The sequence below is a fragment of the Psittacula echo genome (genome assembly GCF_963264785.1).
Source record: "Psittacula echo genome assembly, chromosome: 2".
Classification (NCBI taxonomy): domain Eukaryota; kingdom Metazoa; phylum Chordata; class Aves; order Psittaciformes; family Psittacidae; genus Psittacula; species Psittacula echo.
This window is the reverse complement of record NC_137737.1, coordinates 153,046,693-153,069,389: the sequence shown is the minus strand read 5'-3', so window position 1 is coordinate 153,069,389 and position 22,697 is coordinate 153,046,693. Positions and strand designations below refer to the sequence as shown.

Here is a 22,697-nt window from a genome sequence, read left to right as displayed (position 1 = left end):
TTGTGGACCATGTAAAATGGTCTCACTGACTGCACATGGCCCAGTTCCCACAGTTCAGGATTCACTGCCTTAGGAAACTCATCCACAAGCCCAAAGAATTTTTTATGGTGGTAAGAAATGGAAGGTAAAAAAATGCCTAGAATCCTGTCCATCACTTTGTTTCACTGGTTTATTTCTGATGTTAATAAAGGATAACTATTTTGAGATACCCTTTCGATGCTGATGGTGTGCTTGTATGTGCCTTATCGCTGAGTAAATAAACTGTAAGTCCCCTGTATTTCACAGGCATCATTCTGAAAAGAAAAGTACACACGCTGCAAAGCATTAAGCATTGCCACTAGTGTCACTGGCTGTGGGTAAAGCATTACTCACACTCTGGATTGCCATCCAAATCTTTGCTGCCTCGCTGAAATACTTCTCCTGACACAGGATCTACACACCAAATATCTGTGTTGGATCTCTGTAGCACAGCGTATTCTCCTGTCTACAAAGAATCAATTATGTGTCATTGCAGAACAATGTATATCAATGCAGACATGCCAAAATGCATACCCCAAAGGTTTGTTAAAATATTTGATTCTATTTTTCCATCAATACAACATGTTGAAATGAAACACAAAATATTAAAATGCAGTCTAACTAATTTGAGATACAGACCAGGTCCTGAGAGAAGCAGTATACAGACTGAAAGCCCATTGAGATGAAGTCCTTGCTTTGGTATAATCTTGCTTTGAAATGTCTGTTCCCTGCTCATCTCAGGGTTCTCTCCTGCTCACTGCCATGTTTTGAGAGCATCACAGACCCTATTTTAAGATACCTGCATTCAACTCTCTCTCATCCTGACATTCTCTCACAGCTCAAAAAGAGCTTCCCAAATGCCAGTCAATTAAGTTGTGCCTTTTAGGCATAGTCCTACAAAACGACTAGGCAGAGCCATTCTGTAGGAGGGAAACACAGGCAGGGACAGAGCTTTCTATGCCCAGTCTTCATCTCAGAGCTATTTAAATTCTGCCTTGTGCAGGGCATTGCCCATTGTTAGCTTTGGTTTACCCTTTTATTTCAGCTTAACAGGAATGCACTAAGGAATGCTTAAGGGGCATAGACTGAAACTGTACAAGCCTTTGGCATGGTGTAAGCAAAACTGGGGAGGTTTTGTTTCTTCCTCCCTTAGCTTAAATCACCTCAAGGCAGTAGGGGATGAATAGATCAGCTGTAGAGGCACCCAGCCTTGAACCACTCTGTCTCCAGCTGGAAATTAAGGCATTGGTTCGAGATCGCTGACATGATGTCTGGCCTGTAGGAGACAAAACATACATGCATGTTAAATACAACTAGGTTCTCAAACCTAAGCTAGAGAAAGGGGCACATCCCCAGCTCCTTTGCACATCTCCATTAGGCTCTGCTACAGCATCCAGCAGGGAAGTGCTGATCGGTGTCTGATAACCACGGAATCACAGGATGGTTGATACCTCTGGAGAGATCTGGTTGAACATCTGGTCCCATCCTGCTGCTGAAACAGGGCCACCAACAGGTCTATTCTCAAATCATAGAGTCACAGAATGGTTTGGGTTGGAAGGGACTTTAAAGTCCTTAAAGCTCATCCAGTTCCAACCCCCTGCCATGGGCAGGGACACCTTCCACTAGACCAGGTTACCCAAAGCCCCGTCTAACCCGGCCTTGAACACTGACAAAGATGGGGCAGCCACAGTCTCTCTAGGAAACCTGTGCCAGTGCCCACCCTCACGGTAAAGAATTTCTTCCTCATACCTAATCTAAATCTACCTTGTTTCAGTTTGAACCCATTACCCCTTGTCCCATCACTACACTTACAATCATTCAAGCCAGAATCACACATAATGGAATTAAATGAATTAGCAAAACAAACATAAAATTCCTTTTTCTCTTCTTGCAATGGTTCAAAACCAGCATTGCTTCAAGTGTGTCTATCATTTTAGAATTGTCAATAAATATTAAAATCTGTATGAACAGGTAAAACCAAATATTTAGGAAGAAAAAAACAACTGACATTTAGGAAGTTCTGCTGAGCGTGAGACCAAGGAATCCACGACATAGTGTCCTCTCTCATCCACACACCAGCAGTGACCTGGCCAGGGAAGAAAAGCAGCTTTATTTTAGATGTCGTACTGCTTTGTTACATACTGGGAAGATTTTCATCCCCCACAGCACTATAGAAAGTGGTGAGTAAATCCAAGTCACAGTTCACTCTGCTATCCAGAACACCTGAGAGCAGTGGTGAGAATGGAAATGTAGCAGCTTTGGTAAGATTCTTTCACTGCATCTCTATCCTGCAGTGCATCATCCACAAACGTGCTGAGAGTGTGCTCTATCTCATTGTCCTGGTCATTAATGAAGGCATTAAGCAATACCAGCCCCTGAACACTACTAGCACTAAGCAACTGAATGCTGATTTTTTGAGCTCAAATATGCTGTCATTTGAGTCCCTCAATCCAGCCAATTTTCCATCCAGCTTGTAGACCGCTTCACCTCCCTTTAGTTTGGCTACAAGAATACTGGTTTTCCATCTGTTCTATTAGAATTCTGTTCAGCTTTTCTTTGTTCAAACAGGCCAGACTATCTTGTTGGCAATTATTCACCTGTGCTCTCATAGCACTGTGTTGGCTCCCAGTTCCCCAGGCCATCACACTGTGGGATGTAAGGAAGAAATCCCATCTCCGTTGCTTCCCCAGGAGAACCTTTTGAAGCAAAGTGATTCCTCCAGTAGAAATGCAAGACTGTTGAAGTAAAAGAAAGCTATTAGTGGCCAATACAAGGTATTTTCAATTCACATTTGCAAACACCTGCATGTTCCCTGTACTTCAGAAGGCAAATTAACAAACCTACAAGTACATAAAGGCTGGTAAGCATCCAGATCATATATATTCATCATGTCATACAAATAAGACAGCTGAAATCAGCCCTTGGGTTGGCAGGTTAATTACACTGATTAATTATACCTGCTGAGTTGCACCTGTTTTTAGCAAAATTACATTTGACACAGAGTGGTTTTGCACAGATTCTGGGCATTAATCCATTCAATTAAGCTCTCCTCTCTCTTTCCCCTACCTGACTGTGCAGCCAGCTGGAGAGCATAGTCGCTGCCCGATAACAGCTTTTCAGAGACCACCACCTCTGACTCGTAGGGCCGAGCAGAACGTAGGAGGTCCCTGTCTGTGAGCTGTGTTCCCTTTGCCATCAGGAAGCTCTCTCCAAAAGCAAAGTGAGAACGGTTTGATGCTAGGATGAGCTGCTCTGCCTCTTCCATAAATTTCATGGCTTCTTGCTTAACACCTTCACATATACCGGGACCTATAGGATCAAAATACATATTAATGCCTTTCATCTAAATCCAGTAAAGAGTGCTTTGATGTGAAAATTAACTGGCCTTTTAATTAGCATCTTCTATTTCCTTCTACACTCACTTTGCTTTGAATTGCATAATGAAAGTCATTTACATCACAGGGTAGTCCTGAATTTTCCATAGAACTCTTCATGCAATGTTTCTAACTTTAAAACGTCCTTTGCCATCTGGATAAGTATCTTCCACAAAAGCATTATATGTCCAAATTATAAAGTCTACACAAACTTGATATGGAACTTTATGCCTCCTTATTCCCTAAGCAGAGAGACCACTTAATTTACTCAAAATGAGCTACCTCACCTCTGGTGGCCAAAGGCAATGGAAGCATTGATTATCTTTCTGACAAGTCTCTTACTTCACAGCAATTGAAATTATTTTCTTGTTGTGGCATAAAAGCAAAGACCAGAAACTCTGCTGCTTAAATTCTGTTACTTACATGCTGGGACCTGGCTCACTTCTGCTTTTGTTCCTTGCAGCTCTTCTCCTTTGCTATCAACACACCAACAGTCACGAAGTTCAAAGTGGCTTAATGGAGCACTGAAATCAGTGTAGGGCCCTGGGTAATAGGTCAGCTGCTCATTCAGAAGCTGCCAGAATATATATGGATCCAGTAAAATGTTCTCAGATGCATAGGTCGAGTTTCCTTCCAGCATTTCAGGTGGCAGCTCGGTGAAAGAGGAATATGTGGTGAATGCTGGGAAGACATTCTGGTGCCCAGCCTCATACAAAGCTTTAACAAAAGCTGAGAAGCCTTTGGAAGAGGCCTCTTTATATCCAGTTATGATGCTCAATAGATCAGCAATGGGCAAGCTTTTGCCTTCATTGTTCTCTGCAATCCACCTCTCGTACCATTCAAAGGCTTGCTCAGGAGGACCGCTGCACTGCACTTGCCTCCAGGCACCCTCAGCATCACACTGAGGGAGGTAAACGCTGTAGGACTGAGACAGAGCACTTGGATCTGACAACAGGAGCCTCACAGCTTTTAGAAACTCCTCACCAGCTGTTACTTGGCAAGCACTTGGGCCTGAGGAAGGAAAAACATGCATAGCACGTCTTAAGAGTGCACTGAAGACATACAGTACCCCTTGTGCCCCTATAAACACTAAAACTCAGTCACTTATCCCAGTACTAACAACAACCTTTCTAGTCTGTTACTAAGAGGGGTAATGCTATCAAAGCACTCATGCTGAACCGTGGTAAGATTTCCCAAGGCATGTGAGCACTGAAAGATGCATATAAAAATATTTGAGCATATTAAGTGCCTGTAGTTCTTACTGGAGGGGACAGTTGCTTGATGCCACTAAAAGCCTTCCTGAATTTGTTCACATGCACAGGTTATTTTCAGATACACTTGGTAATCCAGTAATTACTTCTTATTCAACAGTCCCTGCAAGAGCAACAGTCTGTATAGCAGGATAATACTGATTTTATTTCTCCTTGGACCCAACCAGAATTTTCCGATTCTGTTGTCTTCTCTTCCTATTCCCTACTGGATATCGCAGCTGAATATAAAAACACCATCCCCCAAAACGCTGTAATGAGTTTGTTCTCAAAGCCTTTTCGGCCATCTCTGGAGCCAAATTGCATTTTACCACCAAGGAGCTCTACAAACCTAGAAAAACACAGGAGCTGATCTCCTTTTGAGCACCAGAGAATTACGAACCTGTGTATTTTTGATTGCACTTCAGATGGGTTGCTAGATATAAATCCCCTATCAATTCAGATCATTGTGATGAATTCCCCACTAATTTCTGCAAACTGCTACTCAAAGGAGCTCCTTCACTATGTACCAGTGTCATCTGCTGGACACTCTTGTATTCCTTCTAAAACGAGAAGCAGGCTCTTCGTTTGGTCTGTTCTCCCCATTCAAGTGCCATTTTCAGTTCACAGAAACTTGAAAGACAAAGATACCCAGCCTATCTGCTTCCTTCCTCCTTTGTATCACAGCAATAGAAGGGCAAGAAAGGGCAGTTCACAGTCTGTAAGCGAGTTGTGATGCCAACTTCATGTCTAAAGTCATTTGCAACTCACTTCTCTGCCCTGACTGCATGACATTTGTGAGAAGTTGACTGAATCCCTCTCCTGTGTTTGGGCTCCAACATCATACCAAGTTGAGGATATATTCTTGAGCTAAATGACTAAAAAAGGGTCATGGTTTAAGGCACTGAAGCTCTTCAGTTCTCAGGATGAGCCAGTGACCATGCTCAGGTGACTTGGTCCCACAAGTAAAAGGGCCTTTTCCCCCTGCATGGGCCACATTCGGTTACATAGATGCTCCAGGTTCTCATGCGCATCACAGATGTTATACACACTAGCTACGCCCTTAGGTGGAGACATACACCAATGACATGCTCATTAACAAGGCAAGACCTCAGGCTCCTCCGCTTTGAGTGTGACTACCCTATGGACTGAAAGAAGAGGGAACCATCTTTAAGACTTCAGATATCAAGGTTTACATACACTGTATTTCTCACTATTCCCCTGCAACTGTAGGGCTGACTTGCTTGTCCTGTTGTTAGGGGACGATATTGTTTGCATACATCATCCACACATATATCCAGATATAATCAGGTATGAAGAATTGGGAAATTCCAGCACAATAAAGAAGCATCTTTTAAATCCCAATCCCTGGGACTTACACTGCATCGTCTTCCCAGCTTTTCCCCTTATTCCTGGAATAGTCTTGCCATTCAAACCAACACAGAAGCAATTTGTCCCATAACACTGGAGTGGAAGAAAGTCTCCATCCTCCGTACAAGAAGGAATAAAAAGATCTGATCCCGCAGGCAGGCTTTGCTTCAAGTTTTGCAGGTTTCTCCTTTGCGTCTCACAATCAGTGGGACACCTTGGACGTTTGCCTTGAGATCTTGAGCCTGGAATTTCCTTACCTGCAGTGTCCAAACACCAGCACTCTCCTGCATAGCACTGAACTTCCTCATACCTCCCCTCCTTGGTGCATGTTGGAACAAACAGGACCCTTGGCTCCTCACTACAGTCTTCAGATCCAAGTGCTAGTTTCACTACTTCACCTAAATCTTCAGCAACACTTTTGGGGACAGAAATTGCTTGTTTAAGAAAAGTGAAGAACTCTGGTAGTTCCAAAACAGAGGAAAGGAATTTAAGCATATTCTGATTGTCCTGTAGAATTACTGTGCGGCCAAAGCTGTCTACAAGAGGTTTACTCAAAATGGAGCTCTCCTCTGATATTTCCAATGAAAATGCCTCAGCTGATTCCAGGCCTTGGCCATTATCCCGCTTTGCCACCTCTTCCTCTGGGAAAAACTGGCCAATGCTGTACTTCCCACTAGTGCCAAGTGCCCCAGTGAAGTTAAACTGAATCAAATTCTTCAAGAACCTTCCTCCAAAGAGGTTCTCTTGGAAACGCTTTGGGTTGGTGGTAAACTGCAGTGCCACTTGAGCCAGTTCCCTTGATGGGAACATCCCCGCGATGGCTTCACTAAGGGTGGTTTCTAGCCCAGGAATCTGGCTGGCATATGGGCTTTTTGCAATGGGGGATGACAATCCAGAGTCCAGAAACAGCTCCTTGAAGGAGGGAGGGCAGGGTCTTGAGAACCCAGCTAGTTTTTCTGACTGATTGTCTGGTGTAGAAAACAAATTGGGCTGACTGAAGTACCCAGCAGGGCCATAGAAGATCCTCGACAGGGCCCGTCGCCTCTCAGAGATGCACACTTGCTCTTCACCTACAAAGAGATTTAAAAGAAAATTAAATAAATTCACATTTTCATAGAATCATAGAATGGTTTGGGTTGGAAAGGACCTTAAGATCATCTAATTAAAACCCCCTGCCATGGGCAGGGATGCCTATCTCTTAACCATGTCGACCAAGGCTCTGTCCAACCCCACATTGAACTCTGCCAGGGATGGAGCATTTACCACTTCTTTGGGCAACCCGTTCCAGTACCTCACCACCTTCACAGTAAAGAACTTCTTCCTTATATCTAACCGGAACTTCTGCTGTTTAAGTTTGAACCCATCACCCCTTGTCCTATCACTACAGTCCCTGACGAAGAGTCCCTCTCCGGTATCCTTGTAGGCCCCCTTCAGATATTGGAACCTCCAAACCCTGTAAGTCTGTGGCTATCTTGCAAGCAGTCTTGTCAGAAACCACATAAAAGTGCAATTCAACTTGTCTCTAGTTCCTCAACTAGAGACACATCATGCACATGGATAAGGAAATCTGAACTGTTGTTGAATATGGTCTATAAACAAAATTCTCTCGTCAAGTCAGAAAATGAAAGGAAATATTACTTCACTGTGTCTGTGTTTTCTGCCTTTTCTATTGTTGCCCAGTGTAAATTCTCATTCCTGTTCCTATGGCTGAAAGAACAAGTAAAGTCTTTTCCAAACACTTCAACTCCCTGGTAGGATGCCTGTTTCTAATGAAAACCTCCGAGGATCCAGGTGCAATCTGTGAACCTAAGAAAGAGAAATATACTGCAAAAAAACAGGAAGGTATTTTAATCAATGCCCACTCAAGAGGAATTTATGGAGGCTTCCTACCTAGGTCTTAAGTTTCATTACAACAAGCATTCATTACAAGAGGTTTGAAAACAAATTGGTGAATTTAGCAGTAATAGAGTGCTAAGAACCAGATGGCATTTAGAAATGAGTGCTAACAGTAAAAAATACAGAGTTTCAACAAAAATAGTCAAATGCCATGGTACTGAGGATACCAACAATACCACCCATATTCTAGGCCAAGCTATGTCATAAGCATATCTGCATCCAGCCCATCTGTATGTTCACACATGGACAGCAATGGCTCTAAGTTAGGATTGAACACATCACTGAAGGAGAACATCTGAAAACATAGCTGAAGGCTCAAAAGACATCAAAAAAGACTTGGTAGATATAAAGGCACTGAGAACCAAACAGACAGGATGGCTGGGGGCACTGACTGGATCTCCAGAGCACAGCAGCAGCTTGAACCATGTGCCACGTGGTTACCTTGCCTTGTAAAGTAGGACAGTTAGAGAAGAGATGCAAAAATGTTTTGAGGACAGAAAAGCTTTTCCACTAGGAGAGACTATTCAGCTTGGACAAAATAAATAATGGTAAAGGTCTTTAAAAAATAGGACTCTTCACATCATTCAGAATAGACAACTGTTATTCAGTATTTCTCACAGTACAGGAATAAGAATAGGTCAGAAGCAGAGCACATAATTACGACCATGATATGTATTGCCAAGGGATGCTTGGAGGGATAAAAGGTTAAAGGGCATTCAGGCAAATCCCTAGAAGATGATTCCATAGGGCAGTGCTGAACACAATGACCTGGATTCAGCCTCCAGTTTGAGGCCTTGCCTGTCCTCAGAGGATATATGAAAGCTATAGGCACTTCCCATGTTTCTCACTCTTTCTCCCTAAGCATCACTGCTGTCCTTTGCCTCCCTTGGGCTCACCCACCTCATCCCCATTTATTCCACATCAGGCAATATGATAAAGCAGTCATAAATCCTGTTAATAGTAAGGATAAAAGCTGGAAATCTTAAAAGCTGCTAAAATAGATGAGCAAGTAGTCTGAGGCTCTGTGATTAGCACCTTACTCACTCCTCCTTTCGCACCCTTGTCCTGCTCCACAGTTCCTGGCTGGGGCTCAGGGTCCCTCACAGTGATTCCTTTGTAAAGGCATTTTCTTTAGGATAGGCCCCTTCTGTTTTCAGCGTTGGATCTTAGTAAAAGGGATGAAGAACATTCCTCTAGGGATCAGTAAGTTAGGGTAAGCCACAGTCTCACAAGTAGACTAATACGAAACAAATGTAGGATTATGCTGTTTAAATGTTCTCCCCTCCTACCCACTGCTGAACCAAATCAAAGCAGAGTGAGAAGGAATAAACAGAAAAGCTCTGCTGGGGTGAATTTGCTGCCAAAGGTCTGAAAAGAGGCACATCCATCTCAGGATTACCTGGTGCCTCAGGTCATGGGAGTACCCAATGTGCTACCCACACCTCCATCTCCTCCTCCTCCAGTCTTCACACTGCTGACTGTGAGAGCCAGAGATATTAAAGAGAAGTAAACCAGCAGAACTGGAGACACGCACATGGCACAGAGCTGTATGAACACAGACTGCAGCTACAGCCTCACGAGATAACCTTCTCAGGAGTCGGTCTGCAAAGCCTCTGCAGCGATGTTTCCGTGCTTACATTTCCTAAGTCCGCCAATAAAAGCTGCAAGCAGCCTCAAGTCATTGCTCTCCCCTTTCTCTCCTCCCTCAGAAAATCATCAGGAGGGCTCAGCAAAGCACATTCAAAGAGCAAACAACCCATCCCAACATATGGTGAGGCCCCGTGGAGGGCTCTCTTGCAATGTCCTTGGTGATCAGCCTCGGAGGCATGCTAACGCTTTCATTTCACAGTAAGCCTCTTCTGTGCCCAGAGCACTCTGAGTGACTTGGAGCGTGACACCCACAGTGGGCTCCTCCTTCTTTAACTGCATGGTAAGACTGGGTCTCGCAGACAGAGCATTACCTTCCCCAAAGGCAGCCCCTGTGTTAAGACCCTCTGCCCCAGCCCTCCAGCACAATCCTGAGGATTTAGGTAAACACTTCGGAGTGAAGGTTTTTAGCTTTCATCCTCCCCTCTGGCCCTTGGGCATTTCTGCTGTCATTTCCATTTTGGGCACTGATTTGATGGCGTATTCTTCTTGAAACCTCTCGAAGCCCGAACCCATACACCTCTTCTGAATTGTTTGGGTTTTTTTCACTGGATTTAGCAATTTTCATGGCTAAATATGCAGTGACAGAGATGAGAAAAAAATGCTCAGGATGAGAGATGCCTTAGAAATTCCACAGCATTCCACCAAAGGAAGGAGGCAAAACTTAAAACCACCATCACAGTTTTCCTTGTATCATCCTACATATTCTGGCTCACTACCCCAGGTCCTCGACTCAAGAGACAGATGTCACAGCTGCGAAGAAAAGCCTTGCTGTATGCAAAACTGAAGAAAGGACATACAGGAAAATTAAAGGAATGTGACATTTAATGGTTTATTAGAATGTGGTTCTTAACCCCAGGTTTGAATGGCAGGTTTTGAACACCAGAATCTGTCAGTGCTGAGAAGGGGGCTGGTCCTTTGGGTTACTTTGTACAGACACCAGGAGATGAGCTCATTTTTCCTTCTCCAAACCTCATACGTACCACAGGCAGGAGGCTGTCCTCTTCTCTTTGTGCCCTGGATCTCTTGCCCTTTGGTGTCAGCACACCAGCACTGTCCTCCCTGCTCACACTGCACTGGCGCATAGCCCCCATCAGCATCACACGATGGCACATAGATGTGCTGGTAGCGCAGGGCTGCGTACCGCTCTACTTCACACTTTGAGGGGCCTGGAAGAAAACCAGGATGTGATAAGGAGGGAATGTTTCTGAATGTTAAAATTTCAGACCCATCTCTGCTTGATCCCATTGTTTGCCTATTTGGGAGAGAAAAAAGTAGGAAACCCACTTTAATTTCCTGACTATTTTCAGTGCCAAGTATCAGCCCCAAATGCAAATTCTCCATCCTCCTCTCCTCTGGAGGGTTTGCCCCAGTGTTTTCTACTATAGATGTTCTATTCTGAAAACTAAACACAAAATAGAGCCTCAACACATTTTTCAGCCGTAGTGGCAGGCACAGTAGCATCCTCTCTTTCAGGGAGCCATGCAAGAGGCTGGGTGAGGTCTGGCCCTTAATGCAAATACACAGTGCTGGTCAGTGGAGACAGATGTGCAGCTTGGGAGACTGAGATGAAGACAAACATTGATGTTTCTGAAGAGAATGAGGCACTGCTCCTGCACAAGGATCTGCACATGACTGGGGAGATTTGGTCTAGCACCACCCAATTTCTTTATTGCTGTCCGCAGAGATCTGAAGACCCCATTCCTGTCAAACTGGCCTTAATGGCAGAGAAGCCAAAACTCCATAAAGCAAATTTTCTCCAGTACTACAACAGAAACCTTTCTTGTTTACGTGAACCTGCAGTCCTAAAGCCTAAACGTTTCTCACCTTCAAGAGCTTTCCAGCTACGCTCAGCTACCAGCGTGAGGCAGCAAGAGCACCACATCAGAGCAACCTGTTCATCAAGGAAGCCTTCCCTAACACATGTGGCTTCAGGTGGTAGTGGTAAGGCACCATAGCATCCCCCTCTGCGGCTGACAAACGTGGTCACGTCTCCATCTTGTGGCTGTTACAGCTTCATCTTTGCTGGCATCCCTAGCTACTCAGAGCTTACCCAACAGCACTGCGCAGGGAAGGGGGAAGATGCTTTCCAGATTCCCCAGAATGATCAGCTTGTCCCAGAACCAGAAAAACTTTGTGACTGTGTGGCTGCAGGATTGCATCAGTATCTACTTAATATCTCTGGTAATGCAACCCCTTAGCAAGGGCCAGGCAGCAATGTCAGAAGAATCTGGATGAGAGGATGAAGGATCACACCAGGGGGCTCAGACTCGCCCCAGCCAAGGCAACTCTCTTGGTCTCTGATGCAGGAGAAAGAAATACCACAGTGCAGAAAAACTCTCTCCCCATTTGCCTGCCCTGACCAGGAGGGAATAGACCCAGATGCTGAAGTCCAGCTTAATGCTGGCTAAGGCACTGCAAACTCTTGTGTAGCCTCCTGGGAACCAAGTCTGTTTTGCTCAATGGAAGATCCTTCCTATCTCTGGGTGTTCCAACATAAACTAGGGAGCACTTTCTAATGTTTTAATTTAATAAATAATCAGATCAGTCTCCATTATCTCAGGGCAAGTGGTATGGTCATTTCATGGGATTTCAACTAATGGGAACTGCAAGTGTATGGGAAAGTGCTGATCAGGTACAACCTGCTGGTAAGAATATACAATACACAGGTTAAAGCCAGATGCAATTCAGAGGTCTCGATTCTTGCACTGAACCAGTGATATGACATGTTTTTAGTGCAGGAGACTCCTAAAGCAGCTCTCCCAACAGCAGCTGTCACATATAAGTGCCAAAACTGCCACTTTACTTACGGAGCAGTGCTACTTACATCTGAACTTGCCCGAGGTAGCGAGCTGGACCCCCAGAAACCGCCGCTGCAGGATCCGGTACAAGCTGCTCTCTGTGAACGTGCGGGCAGGCTCCAGCACAGAGAAAACTGTGTCGTAAACCTCATCGAGCAGCAGTTCCAAGCCTGGGAAAGAGAGACTTTAGCACAGAGCCTGGTTCTAAGACAGACAGAAGTCACCTGCTTTACACCAGAGTAGCAGACCTGGAAGTCTATCAGGAAAGAGAAAACCAGACCTCTAAACAGGCCAAATATGAACCACGCAACCCACTGCTTAATGCCCAGTTGCTAGCTTTATACTTTGACATCTACCAAAACAAGCAGGAAGAACATCCCATAACTGGCACTGTGCTGTGGTTTCGTTAGGTTCAGTCTGCAGTACCGTAATTGACTGAATTTTGGAAACTGATGCTAGCAAGTAAAAGAAATTCCCAATCATTTTTGGTTGCATACCAAAATTCCCAGATGTGCAGTAGCTGTTGTAATTTGAGTAAATCTTTCGAGAAAGTTTCACCCTTGTGGGAATTAAATGTTGAAGCTCTCATCTACCATCTAAATTTTAAGCTATCATGCTCTGCATTTTCCCTTTTTTAACTTTTAAAACCACTGTATCTAATGCAGAGGAGCTGGAAGTCCTCCTCATTCCTCCTCCTTGGGTAAACCATTGATTCTTCTAAAGTGCCTCATCAATTATTAACATGCCTAAAAGTTCTCCTGAGGCTACGAGAGAAAAGGAAGGACCATCTGATGTCCCTGCCCATGGCAGGAGGGTTGGACTAGATGATCTTTAAAGGTCCCTTCCAAACCAAACCATACCATCCTATGGTTCTACCTGAGCAAGAAGAAAACAGCTCAGTCTCCAGGGCCTTTATATTCCCCTGCCTTTGTCAACTGGACTTACTGAATAGGACACAGCTTTCTAGTGTGGACATTCAGAAATCCTTATCCACCATCCCAAAAAGGACAGGATTAGCTCCCAGGCAGCACTTCCACTTGCCGTTGATTGAGGCACTGCTCCTAAGGATGGGATTTCATTAGTGAGCTCCAGCCTTTCCCATGGGCACTACACTGGTCACAGTGGTCTTACTCCTTCTGAGAATGAAACTGAAGTCCCAAAGGAATCTGAAGATTGATACTTGTTATTTGCCCTTTCCCTTGGGAATCCAAAGCCACTCAAGTTAAAGGATGAGACGCTGGAAGGTACTTACCAGTGCCTGCCAACTCCCTCCCCAGGCTGTCCGCACAGTAACAGTACCCAGAGACCTCTGGGAATGTCTCCCGCAAGGAGCTGAATGTTTGAAAAGCCCAAGGAAACCTGGAAGAGAAAGCAGCCTCCTGTCAAGAGCCTGGGGAGGGTCATCGACAGCAGCAAAGCATCATTTGTGTTTGCCTCCCAGATTTGTACAGAGAGGAAGTCAGCAGAGCACAAAGCATAACAAAAGCCTTTGGTCTCCTTGTGGCAACCAGACATGATCCAGATCGGTGTTTCAGCAGTGTAACAAGCCTCCTAAATGCCATTCTTTTAAACAAAAGCAGGACAACCTCCCTCCATGTAGATTTCTGACTCTTCCTAAGCAGGTACCCAGCATCTAACACTCATTTTCAATTTTATTCTCATGTTTGAAACCCTGCCAGACCATAAAATAGACAGAGGTTGGTTAACGTGACATGATTTAGTGGTAGACTTGGCAGTCCTGGGTAAAGGTTGGACCTGACGGTATTAGAGGTCTTTTCCAACCTAGTTAATTCTATGATTAATGTTATGACAACACCCGTTCATTAGCTCCTTCCACAAATCTGCACAGGATGGCAGAATGCCTAAGCAAACAGGTTGCTTCCTCTTCCCTGCATGCTGTGTATGCTTTCTGCACTGAATTAAGTACAAAAAATGATATAACCTCACTAATCTTTTTGATTTTCAGAGCATGGCTCAACAGATTCACGAGAAAGAGGTTTTTAAACATATTACAAGTAAGATTTGACTCTTACTTCTGGAGATCAGCGAGATGCTAGCCTCCAATAATATCCTAGGAACAACAAGAGCCAGACTTAGGAAGGAAACTTAATAGGTCAGAGTTGGAAAAAACATAATAAATGTGATCTTAACTGACAGACACTGCAGGGTTTCTCCAAGCAAACAGAAGATGAGTTTTTCTAGATTCAAAGTGCCAAGTTCCAAACCAATCCTATCATTTTACAGACGCATACCCTGTAATACGATAGGATCTGGTGTCCCAGCTGCATGTGGCTGATTTGGGAAAATCTAGCAAGTGGGAAGTGGAATTTTCTGCTCAAGGCATTTGGAGAATTACTTAAGTTTTTACCAAGGAAGGACACTTGTCAGTAACAGTAATGGTGAATTAGGCCATGATTGACCAGGAGAAAGGCTAACTTGCTTTGCTCTGCCAACTCTTGCCAGCAGAGTTGAAGATGTTACTGCTTCCTCAGCACAAAGCACAAAATGGGAATGCAGGAAGCAGCCCCTGGAAGAGGAAGGGGTTGGCAACCTCCAGTTGTTCCAGTGTTATTCCTGTCTCAGAGTTTGCACATCCCTGCGCAGTGCTACTTTGCTCTGGCACTCTCCCACATCTTCAGATTAAATGCCTACTGACTCCCTCCACTTTGGATCATCAAATCCTGCTCCACTGCTAACACTGGCATGTGAAGGACAATCAAAACGTCGTACTTCAAGACACAAAGAGACTTCTCCTAGCATTAAAACAATGCAATTTGAGATATAAATACCTAAATACCATCTTTCTATGGCCTTCTATGTACACATGGACATAAATAGTTTGGGATATTTTAACAGCTTTCTGCTCCCTTGAATTATCATGCAATGGCTAATGCCCAGTCAGGAATAAGATCTTTTTTCTTCTTAGGAGAGCAATGCTCTTTATATTCAAAGGCAGACCTCTGCACTGCTCATGTCCTTGGAGCTCATCACCTCAGCATCAACCTGGTCTACTGGTAGGTGTCCTTGCCCATGGCAGGGGGTTTGTAACTAGATGATCTTTAAGGTCCCTTCCAACCCAAACCAGTCTGCAACTCTATGAACTAGCTAAGTGAAACAGGATGCAATGAAAAACTTCTTCATGCTGCTTTCTTTCATCCTCAATGTTAAGAAGCCAAATGCATAATTACACTATGTTTTATACAGGGCAGATGTGTAGTCATATCCTGTCATTCTGGTTATTTTTGTTCCAAGTTGAGAGCACAGCTCGATAAAGTACAAACGGATACAAATTAGGCCCACAGAAACAGGAGGACAGAGCTTTTCTCACCTTAGCTGGAAAACTCACTTCCTACCACATGAGAAGTTTTCTTTTCTCAGCCTTGTTTTTAATCACAGCCCTTGAGACGAGTAGCAGTAACACGAAGTATCTCATCTATCAGATCCAGTCTAAAACAATGGCTAAAGCAAAGATGGCTACATCTAAGTTATAGATAAATTTATAGTGTATTCATGTGTTTCAACAAGAATTCTTGCACTTAAAAATACAGGGAAGTAAATAAAGGTCAGGCTGTTGACCTTTTCTTCAAACTGTGGGTCTGTGCTCTTGGCCTTCGGCAAAGACAACTCATCACTGATTTTCAGAAGCAGGTTTGCAAGTAACCCTTTCTATGTTTCACATGTGCAGCTCAAGTTACGGCTGCCTTTCCCATTGACTATTCAGAAACCAAGGGAGAAAACCAAATCATGCATAGTAGGGCAGAACCTCCAGTGAGCTGGATAAAGACACTGACGCAAGGTCTTCAGTCTGATGAAGATTAGAGCAAGACAGTAGAAAGATCCTCCTTGACTTTTGATTTGTTGATCATTCCCATCAATCTGCTACAGGGCTTCCTATATGGCTGCCCATCCAAGTAGGACCCTGGCACAGTTTGTATGAAACGAGTAACAGCACCCAAATTGCCAGGAAAATTGGGCTTCTCTTTCTTTCCAAAAGTCTTCCTTTGGGAAAGTCTTGGCTCTAATTCTCCCCCACCCCTTTCTTTTTAACATACTAATTTATTCTGGAATATTTATGAATATTTAAGGAAACAATTTGGGAAGGGAGTTAGTGCGATATGTCTAGATTTCAAACATCAGTCTGTGGAACCAAAGAAGTTTCTTTACCTGTTCTACATGAACATAAAATACAAGTTTAAATCCCTGTTCTGCTATAGGCCTTTGCTGTGGAACTCATCCCTTCGATTCTGTATCCTGGTCTCCTGTTTACGGGATGGGATAATGACATTTCATACAGGAATAATGTAAAAATAAATACTTTGATGACCTGAGATACTCAGATACAATGGTAATGCGTTAAGTCAATGCCATAATTAGGAAGGTAGACAGCTGGGAGTGGAATGATCCTGCTGTGATTAATTACCTGACATGGACAGAAGAAAATCCCAGCCTTTGTCTTTGCAGACAAATCTCCCAATGGTAGAAGAAAACCTGATCATTTAAAGCACTGCTTTCTCCTCAGCAATTGCTCTCTTAGAATTTCCACACTCCACAGGCCAACAAACCCAACAGATGGATTATTTTGCTCCTGTTGAAATAACCTCCCCTGAAGCTCTGACAAATGCGCACTGTGCGCTTGGGGCCTGGCTTTCAGGTTTGCTTAAATTAAGAAGAAAATCCTTAAACAAGCAAAACTGACATTTACAATAAAATGCCTTTGCAGCTACTGAGCCAAGTCAGAATGAGGCATTACATTTACTCCACTGCCCTCCGCTGGAGAAAAGTGTTGACTGAGAGGCCAAGATTAACAACACTTCACCAAAACAAAGTCCTCTCCCTGTGGTTCCCTTTGCCCATCCCTTACTTCTCCACCTGAGCATAATTCCCAGCTCCTCCACAGGAAAATGGCTTCTTGCTCCCATGGACAAGGATTTAATCAGTGTTTTCCAGCCCTCTACAATTACCTAAAGCCAGTCATATGCCAGCATGCCTGCTCATCACATGCTGATTCACCTTTGTGAACAACCCAGGCACTACATAAATGGGTGAGCATTTCCCATCATCATGTGGAATGTGCTCTTTGCATGTTGCCACTTGTCTGTCTGTCCATCTTTCATCTCCAATGTGGAATTATCTTTCCTACGTCATATTTACACCTGAATTCCTGTGTTCCTTGTTCACATGTCGCATGTGCCTGTCTGAAAATAACCCTGGCTATTTTTCCAAATACAGATCACAGTGTGGTATCCACTGCTGTGTTGAGGACACGCTAATTGAATCGCAGGGATGAAATCTCAGATTTCATCTTAGATTTTTCTAAATGAGAAAATTTAAGTCAGAAGAAATAGGGTTTTTTACTTGTTCCAGTGACTAATAGAAAACAGCATCATGTGCAGTCACAGAAGGGCTTCTTGGGGGAATAAAGGTGCAGTAATACAGGACTTGAAGAGGTTTGCAGAATTGCTTCCATGTTCAGAAGCCTGGATTCTTACTTGTTATAGCTATGAAGGAGGTCAAAAAACATCATGTCTGTTGTGTTGACAAACTTGCACTGGACAGGCAGAAACTCTCCATCTGCTGAACACTGCGGTGGGCTCTTCTCCCCAAACCCATGCAGAATGCGGCGGTCTCGGATCTCACAGTTCCCTGGACCTGATGGGAAACAAAGGTATTGTTTATTGGTGTTTTAACTTCCCACAAACAGCTGAACAGCCACAACGTGGCTTGGGATTAGATTCATTACATTGAATGTGGACACCTAGGTGTCTTGTATTGTCTTTATGAGGAGCAGGGAGTTGGGCTCAGTGATCCTATGAGTCACTTCCAACTTGGGATATTATCATAGAATCATAGAATGGTTTGGGTTGGAAAGGACCTTAAAATCATCTAGTTCCAACCCCCGTGCCATGGGTGGGAAATAATCTATGATTCCATGAAATAGGGATTTAAATGCCTCATTTAAGCACTTATACCTCTATAGGATCAGTGTAGACTGCAGTGTCCAAGCTCTTGACCTACCTACTACCTTTCATCCACACTAAACCTGTCAAACCTACAATCCCCACCACCTTGTTGAATACTACTTACACCGCCTTGGCTTTCCTTTCTGCCTGGTGCCATAAATCTCCATTCCTTCTGGATCCACACACCAGCACTGACCCAGCTCCGTGTCGCACTGCACCACATCAAAAGCCCCTGAATCCAGGCACTGAGGGATGTAGGAGATGCTACTGCTGTTGATGTATCGACTCACCAAGATCCTCTGCTTCTGCAGCTGGCAGAAGGATAAGCCTGTAGTGCCAGAGAGAGGCACTGTTAAAGGAAGGTATTTGCTCGGCACTGGATCATTTATTAAGACATCGTATGAACTTTCTCAGAGCTGCAAGTTCTGATTACAACAGAGTCCATCAAAGCCTGGGGCTAACCTGCCCTTGATTTCAGCAGTTCAAATGCAGATTTAAATGGTTCTTTACACAATTTGAACAAAAATAGAAGCTTGTGACTTACAAGATATGGGATATCCGCTCTGTTTGCTACCAGCTACCTCAATGCCATTCTCATCCACACACCAACAGGAAAGACCATTCCTACTGCACTGTACAGTCCTGAAGGAGATCACAAGCAACACATTTTACTTTGCTAGTGACAGAGTCCTGAGTCAGTATAGGACATTAACAAAAACATAAAGCAAGCCAAACAAGTTCAAGTACTTTAACACTGCTAATAACGGAATCAGAAAGGGCTGTGTTCCTAGTGACTTTACCTAATGGGAGTTCTTAATTCTAGTAATTGTGTGAAGGAATTGCAGGTAAGTGATTTGAAGTCAGAAGCAAGCAGGTTGGATAGAATCCAGGTTCTCAGTATTTGAGATTTACCATATACGTTGGGATATTTTCTAGGTCAAATCTAGAACGGTCAAGGCTCCCCACCATAGGCAACAATAGTAAGATAGTAGTAGAGAACATTACAGTCTGTTCCCCAACACAGACTCAGTTTTAACTCATCAACTTCTTGCATCTTCAAACAACATGCTGCTCTCTAAATCACTGCTCTTTATGGGCTTTTTAGTTCCTTTACTGCCTTTGGAAGGAAACCAAACTGTACCACTTACAACAGAGTGGAAAACATCTCAAGTCAACTTGGCTCAGCTGCACCAGCCAGCACACTGATCACAGACCAAGCGCCCATGAGCATGTGCAGGAGAGCACAGGTACACAACAACCTGCACCAAGTATTTAACATGCAAATAACGCTGCCAAGATTAACCTATTAATATTAGATTGACTTTTAAATCCAGAGATTACTTCCAGCAACACAGAATTCATTCGGGAGAAGCTGGATCTGCAACATGATTCAATGAAGTCACGTCAAGACTCCTGCACCCCTCACCACCAATGTGGAGGCTCCTCAAAACAGAGGCTAAAGCAAAGCTTTCATTAGCAACGAAAGGTGACTTTGCATAGCAGCAGAATAAGCGCAGGGATGGGTTACCTGAACTGGCCATCTTCCGAGCACTGAGGAACGTAGGCTCCTCCTTCTGAAAAAGCCTTTTCCCTCTGCAGCTCACATGGACGTAACGGTTGGGATTCTGTCTGATACTCTGAAAGCAGCAAGAAGGTAAACACGTAAGGGTGGTTTCACCACAAGCCTGTTCTTATCAAAACCCTGTTATTGCCAATGCTGCATGGTAACAGCTCCAGGCTCCTGGGTCCTCCTGGTTGTTTCCCCATTGATTGTTGTGTGCATTTCTGCATGGGGCAGCACAGGAGATACTGAACCACCTCACTCGTCTGCCCAGGTGCAGGATAAGGACATGATGGAGATGCTCATGAACCCTTTGCTCTGTTTATTACTCTCAGCTCTGTTCTGGTATGGTTATCATTTTCTGGAACCTAGGGTAATTTACTTAGAGTTTGTTGTGCCTATCACCACAAAACAGCCATAAACACACACATCACCATTAATACATCTGAGTATTTATTCCTTATTGAAGCTAAGTCAGTCACTACACCGAAGGACAGGTATTTTTTCTTAGGTCATGAAAGACCAAAACAGGATCAATGTCTAGCAGTTAGCACCAGAATAATTCATATTAGGTGCACTGCTCAATTTTTACTAGAGCAAATATCAACCACTACAGCCACCTAGCAAGCAGCCAGTCAACTCCAGTCCCTAATGCATTCAAAGTCACATTTGGATGCTGCTTCAGAGGAATGATGAAATTCAGTAGGTTCTTTTTTATAGAACGTATTAGTTGATCTGACACTTTCCCATCTTCAAAATCCAATGAACCTCATGCTCTTAATTCCACTGACTAGCTCTATAAGAACACAGCAAACAAGCAAACCCATAGCTACAGCAATTTAGACCAATGTATACTTTATCCAGTATTTGGTCTGAGCATGACCACACACAGTAATGCAAGTATGTAAGCATTCTGAATACTTCTCAGCCTCCATCAATTTGCCACTTAGGGACTTCTTTAAGCACTGAGGGCTCCTGTGCACCTAACACCTCTCAATCAGTTCTGTTCCCTTGAGTTTTCACTGTGTCCCTTAAGACCAAGCAAGAATTTTCATGGGATTTTAGGTCAGCTCACCTATAGACATGCACACATAGGATCATTTTCATCTCAAGCTCTGAGCCAGCTGCTCTGGGATGTGCGTAGATCCCTGTGTACAGTGCTACAGAGGGTCTACTAAACACATCTGAGTTAAGAGATCAACTGAGTGATTCAAATTGCTTGTTGTGCAGGACTGTCAAACTCAGACCAAAGAACTGAGGACAGCTATCAGATTATCCAGTAGGTTAAAGCCTAAATTAGATGATGGCTCGTACAAGCGGAAGATGTAATCTTAGGACCTTCACACCCCTGCAGCATCACTTTTTCTTACCCAAGGTCCTTGTCTAGCCCAGCCTGTTCTTCCAGAAAACCTTTTCCCTTTCCACCCAAAATCATCAGATAATCCTGACCATTTAAAGTCCTTATAGCCTGGTATTTAACACAAGCTCAGTCCGCACAGCACACAATAACTGGCTAAGGCTGCAGAGTACAAGATTCAAGATCATTATTACTTCATCAGAATAATACACAGAGCAGCACAAAGATCACAGGAGCACAGCCACACAAAGGAACAGAACAAGAGTACTCACCAAATATATTGGCTGCTACTATGCTAACATAGCAGCAAAGAAGGGTGCAAAATGGGATGGAGCTCATCTTGCGATGGGAGAGCTCCATCCCTCTTGTGAGCATCACAGCCCTGCACACCCTGTATAGCCTTCCCCTGCCTTTTTATAGCAGCCATCCTCGGATGGGCTCACTTATGCTCTGATGGACTGGAGACGAAATAGTGCGAGTGACGCATATGATGCTCCTGAGAAACCCACAAGAGGCCCTTCACCTGGAACAGCCCTCGAGGTGCTCCTCAGCCAGTCCTCATCCCCGCTCCAGGGAGCACTGCTGAGCCCAGTCACTGGGAGGAGATAAACAACAGCAGGCACAGGGGTGATGGGGGGGACTTAGTTAAATCTACACGTACATTGGGTCTATTGATGTGACCCTGGCTGGAGCTCCGGCTCTCATCAAAGTGCAGCCAGAGTTTGTATTGGAAGTACTCTTCTTTGTGTTTTAGAGAGCTTAGCCCGGGAGAGTGGACAGGCAAGAGCTAGGCCTCCAAACACCACAGCACTAGGAGTAAATACAACTCTCAAAGTGGTTGTTAAGTGAAAAAGAGGATGGATGCAGTGCCCCCGTCTATGAAGGGAACTGAGGGTCAGTCAATTGTATTCTGCCTTCTGGTTTTACTCTCACTTGCACCATGCCCTTTAATAGAGTCAAGTGTCCAACACGAAGCAGCTTAGCTTCTTGGGCTTCATCCTCAGGGGATGGTCTTAAGCTGACTTCCAGTGACAGCAGCACTCTCACTTGTGATTCACGGGTACTAGACAGAAACAACTCTATTGATGCTCTCTTATGGACCACATCTTGGTGCCATCAGTGATCCAAGCATCCTTCTGTGTGACCACTGAAGTGCTACAGTGTCTGATACATATAGTAAATGTTATCCCAAACAGCAGCACAAGCTTGCTTTAGCATAACTAGGCCTTATTAAAATGAGTGGGACTATGTCTGGACTTTACTTTCAAGCAACCTACTATGGCCTTGAGGAAAGCCAACAGTCTGCAGAAAGACCAAGCTGGGGAAAGATGATGAAAATGTCCAGTGTAGATGCCAGGCAAGTTTCAGAGCCATAAAGACAATAAATCATGTAATAGCACTGATCAAACAGGCATAGAAAGAAAATGAATTTCTGGATTAGCATAGCATTTGTAAGGCAACATAC

The 22,697-nt window shown here is 44.0% G+C and overlaps 1 protein-coding gene across 1 annotated transcript in view; it reads right to left on the bottom strand.

Annotated features, from left to right (window-relative positions):
* Positions 1-21,571, bottom strand: part of TG (thyroglobulin) — a gene marked incomplete at both ends in the record, with an annotated part of 151,375 nt that extends 129,804 nt beyond the window's left edge. The window contains 15 exons of the mRNA XM_080611803.1: positions 373-484; positions 1,182-1,294; positions 2,027-2,104; positions 2,616-2,753; positions 3,085-3,327; positions 3,816-4,403; positions 6,019-7,080; positions 10,537-10,722; positions 12,381-12,524; positions 13,607-13,713; positions 17,844-18,003; positions 18,439-18,642; positions 18,859-18,956; positions 19,843-19,951; positions 21,505-21,571. Coding sequence (XP_080467929.1) covers positions 373-484; positions 1,182-1,294; positions 2,027-2,104; positions 2,616-2,753; positions 3,085-3,327; positions 3,816-4,403; positions 6,019-7,080; positions 10,537-10,722; positions 12,381-12,524; positions 13,607-13,713; positions 17,844-18,003; positions 18,439-18,642; positions 18,859-18,956; positions 19,843-19,951; positions 21,505-21,571 — 3,409 coding nt within the window. The remainder of the gene's footprint in view (positions 1-372; positions 485-1,181; positions 1,295-2,026; positions 2,105-2,615; positions 2,754-3,084; positions 3,328-3,815; positions 4,404-6,018; positions 7,081-10,536; positions 10,723-12,380; positions 12,525-13,606; positions 13,714-17,843; positions 18,004-18,438; positions 18,643-18,858; positions 18,957-19,842; positions 19,952-21,504) is intronic.
* Positions 21,572-22,697: the final 1,126 nt, after the last annotated feature.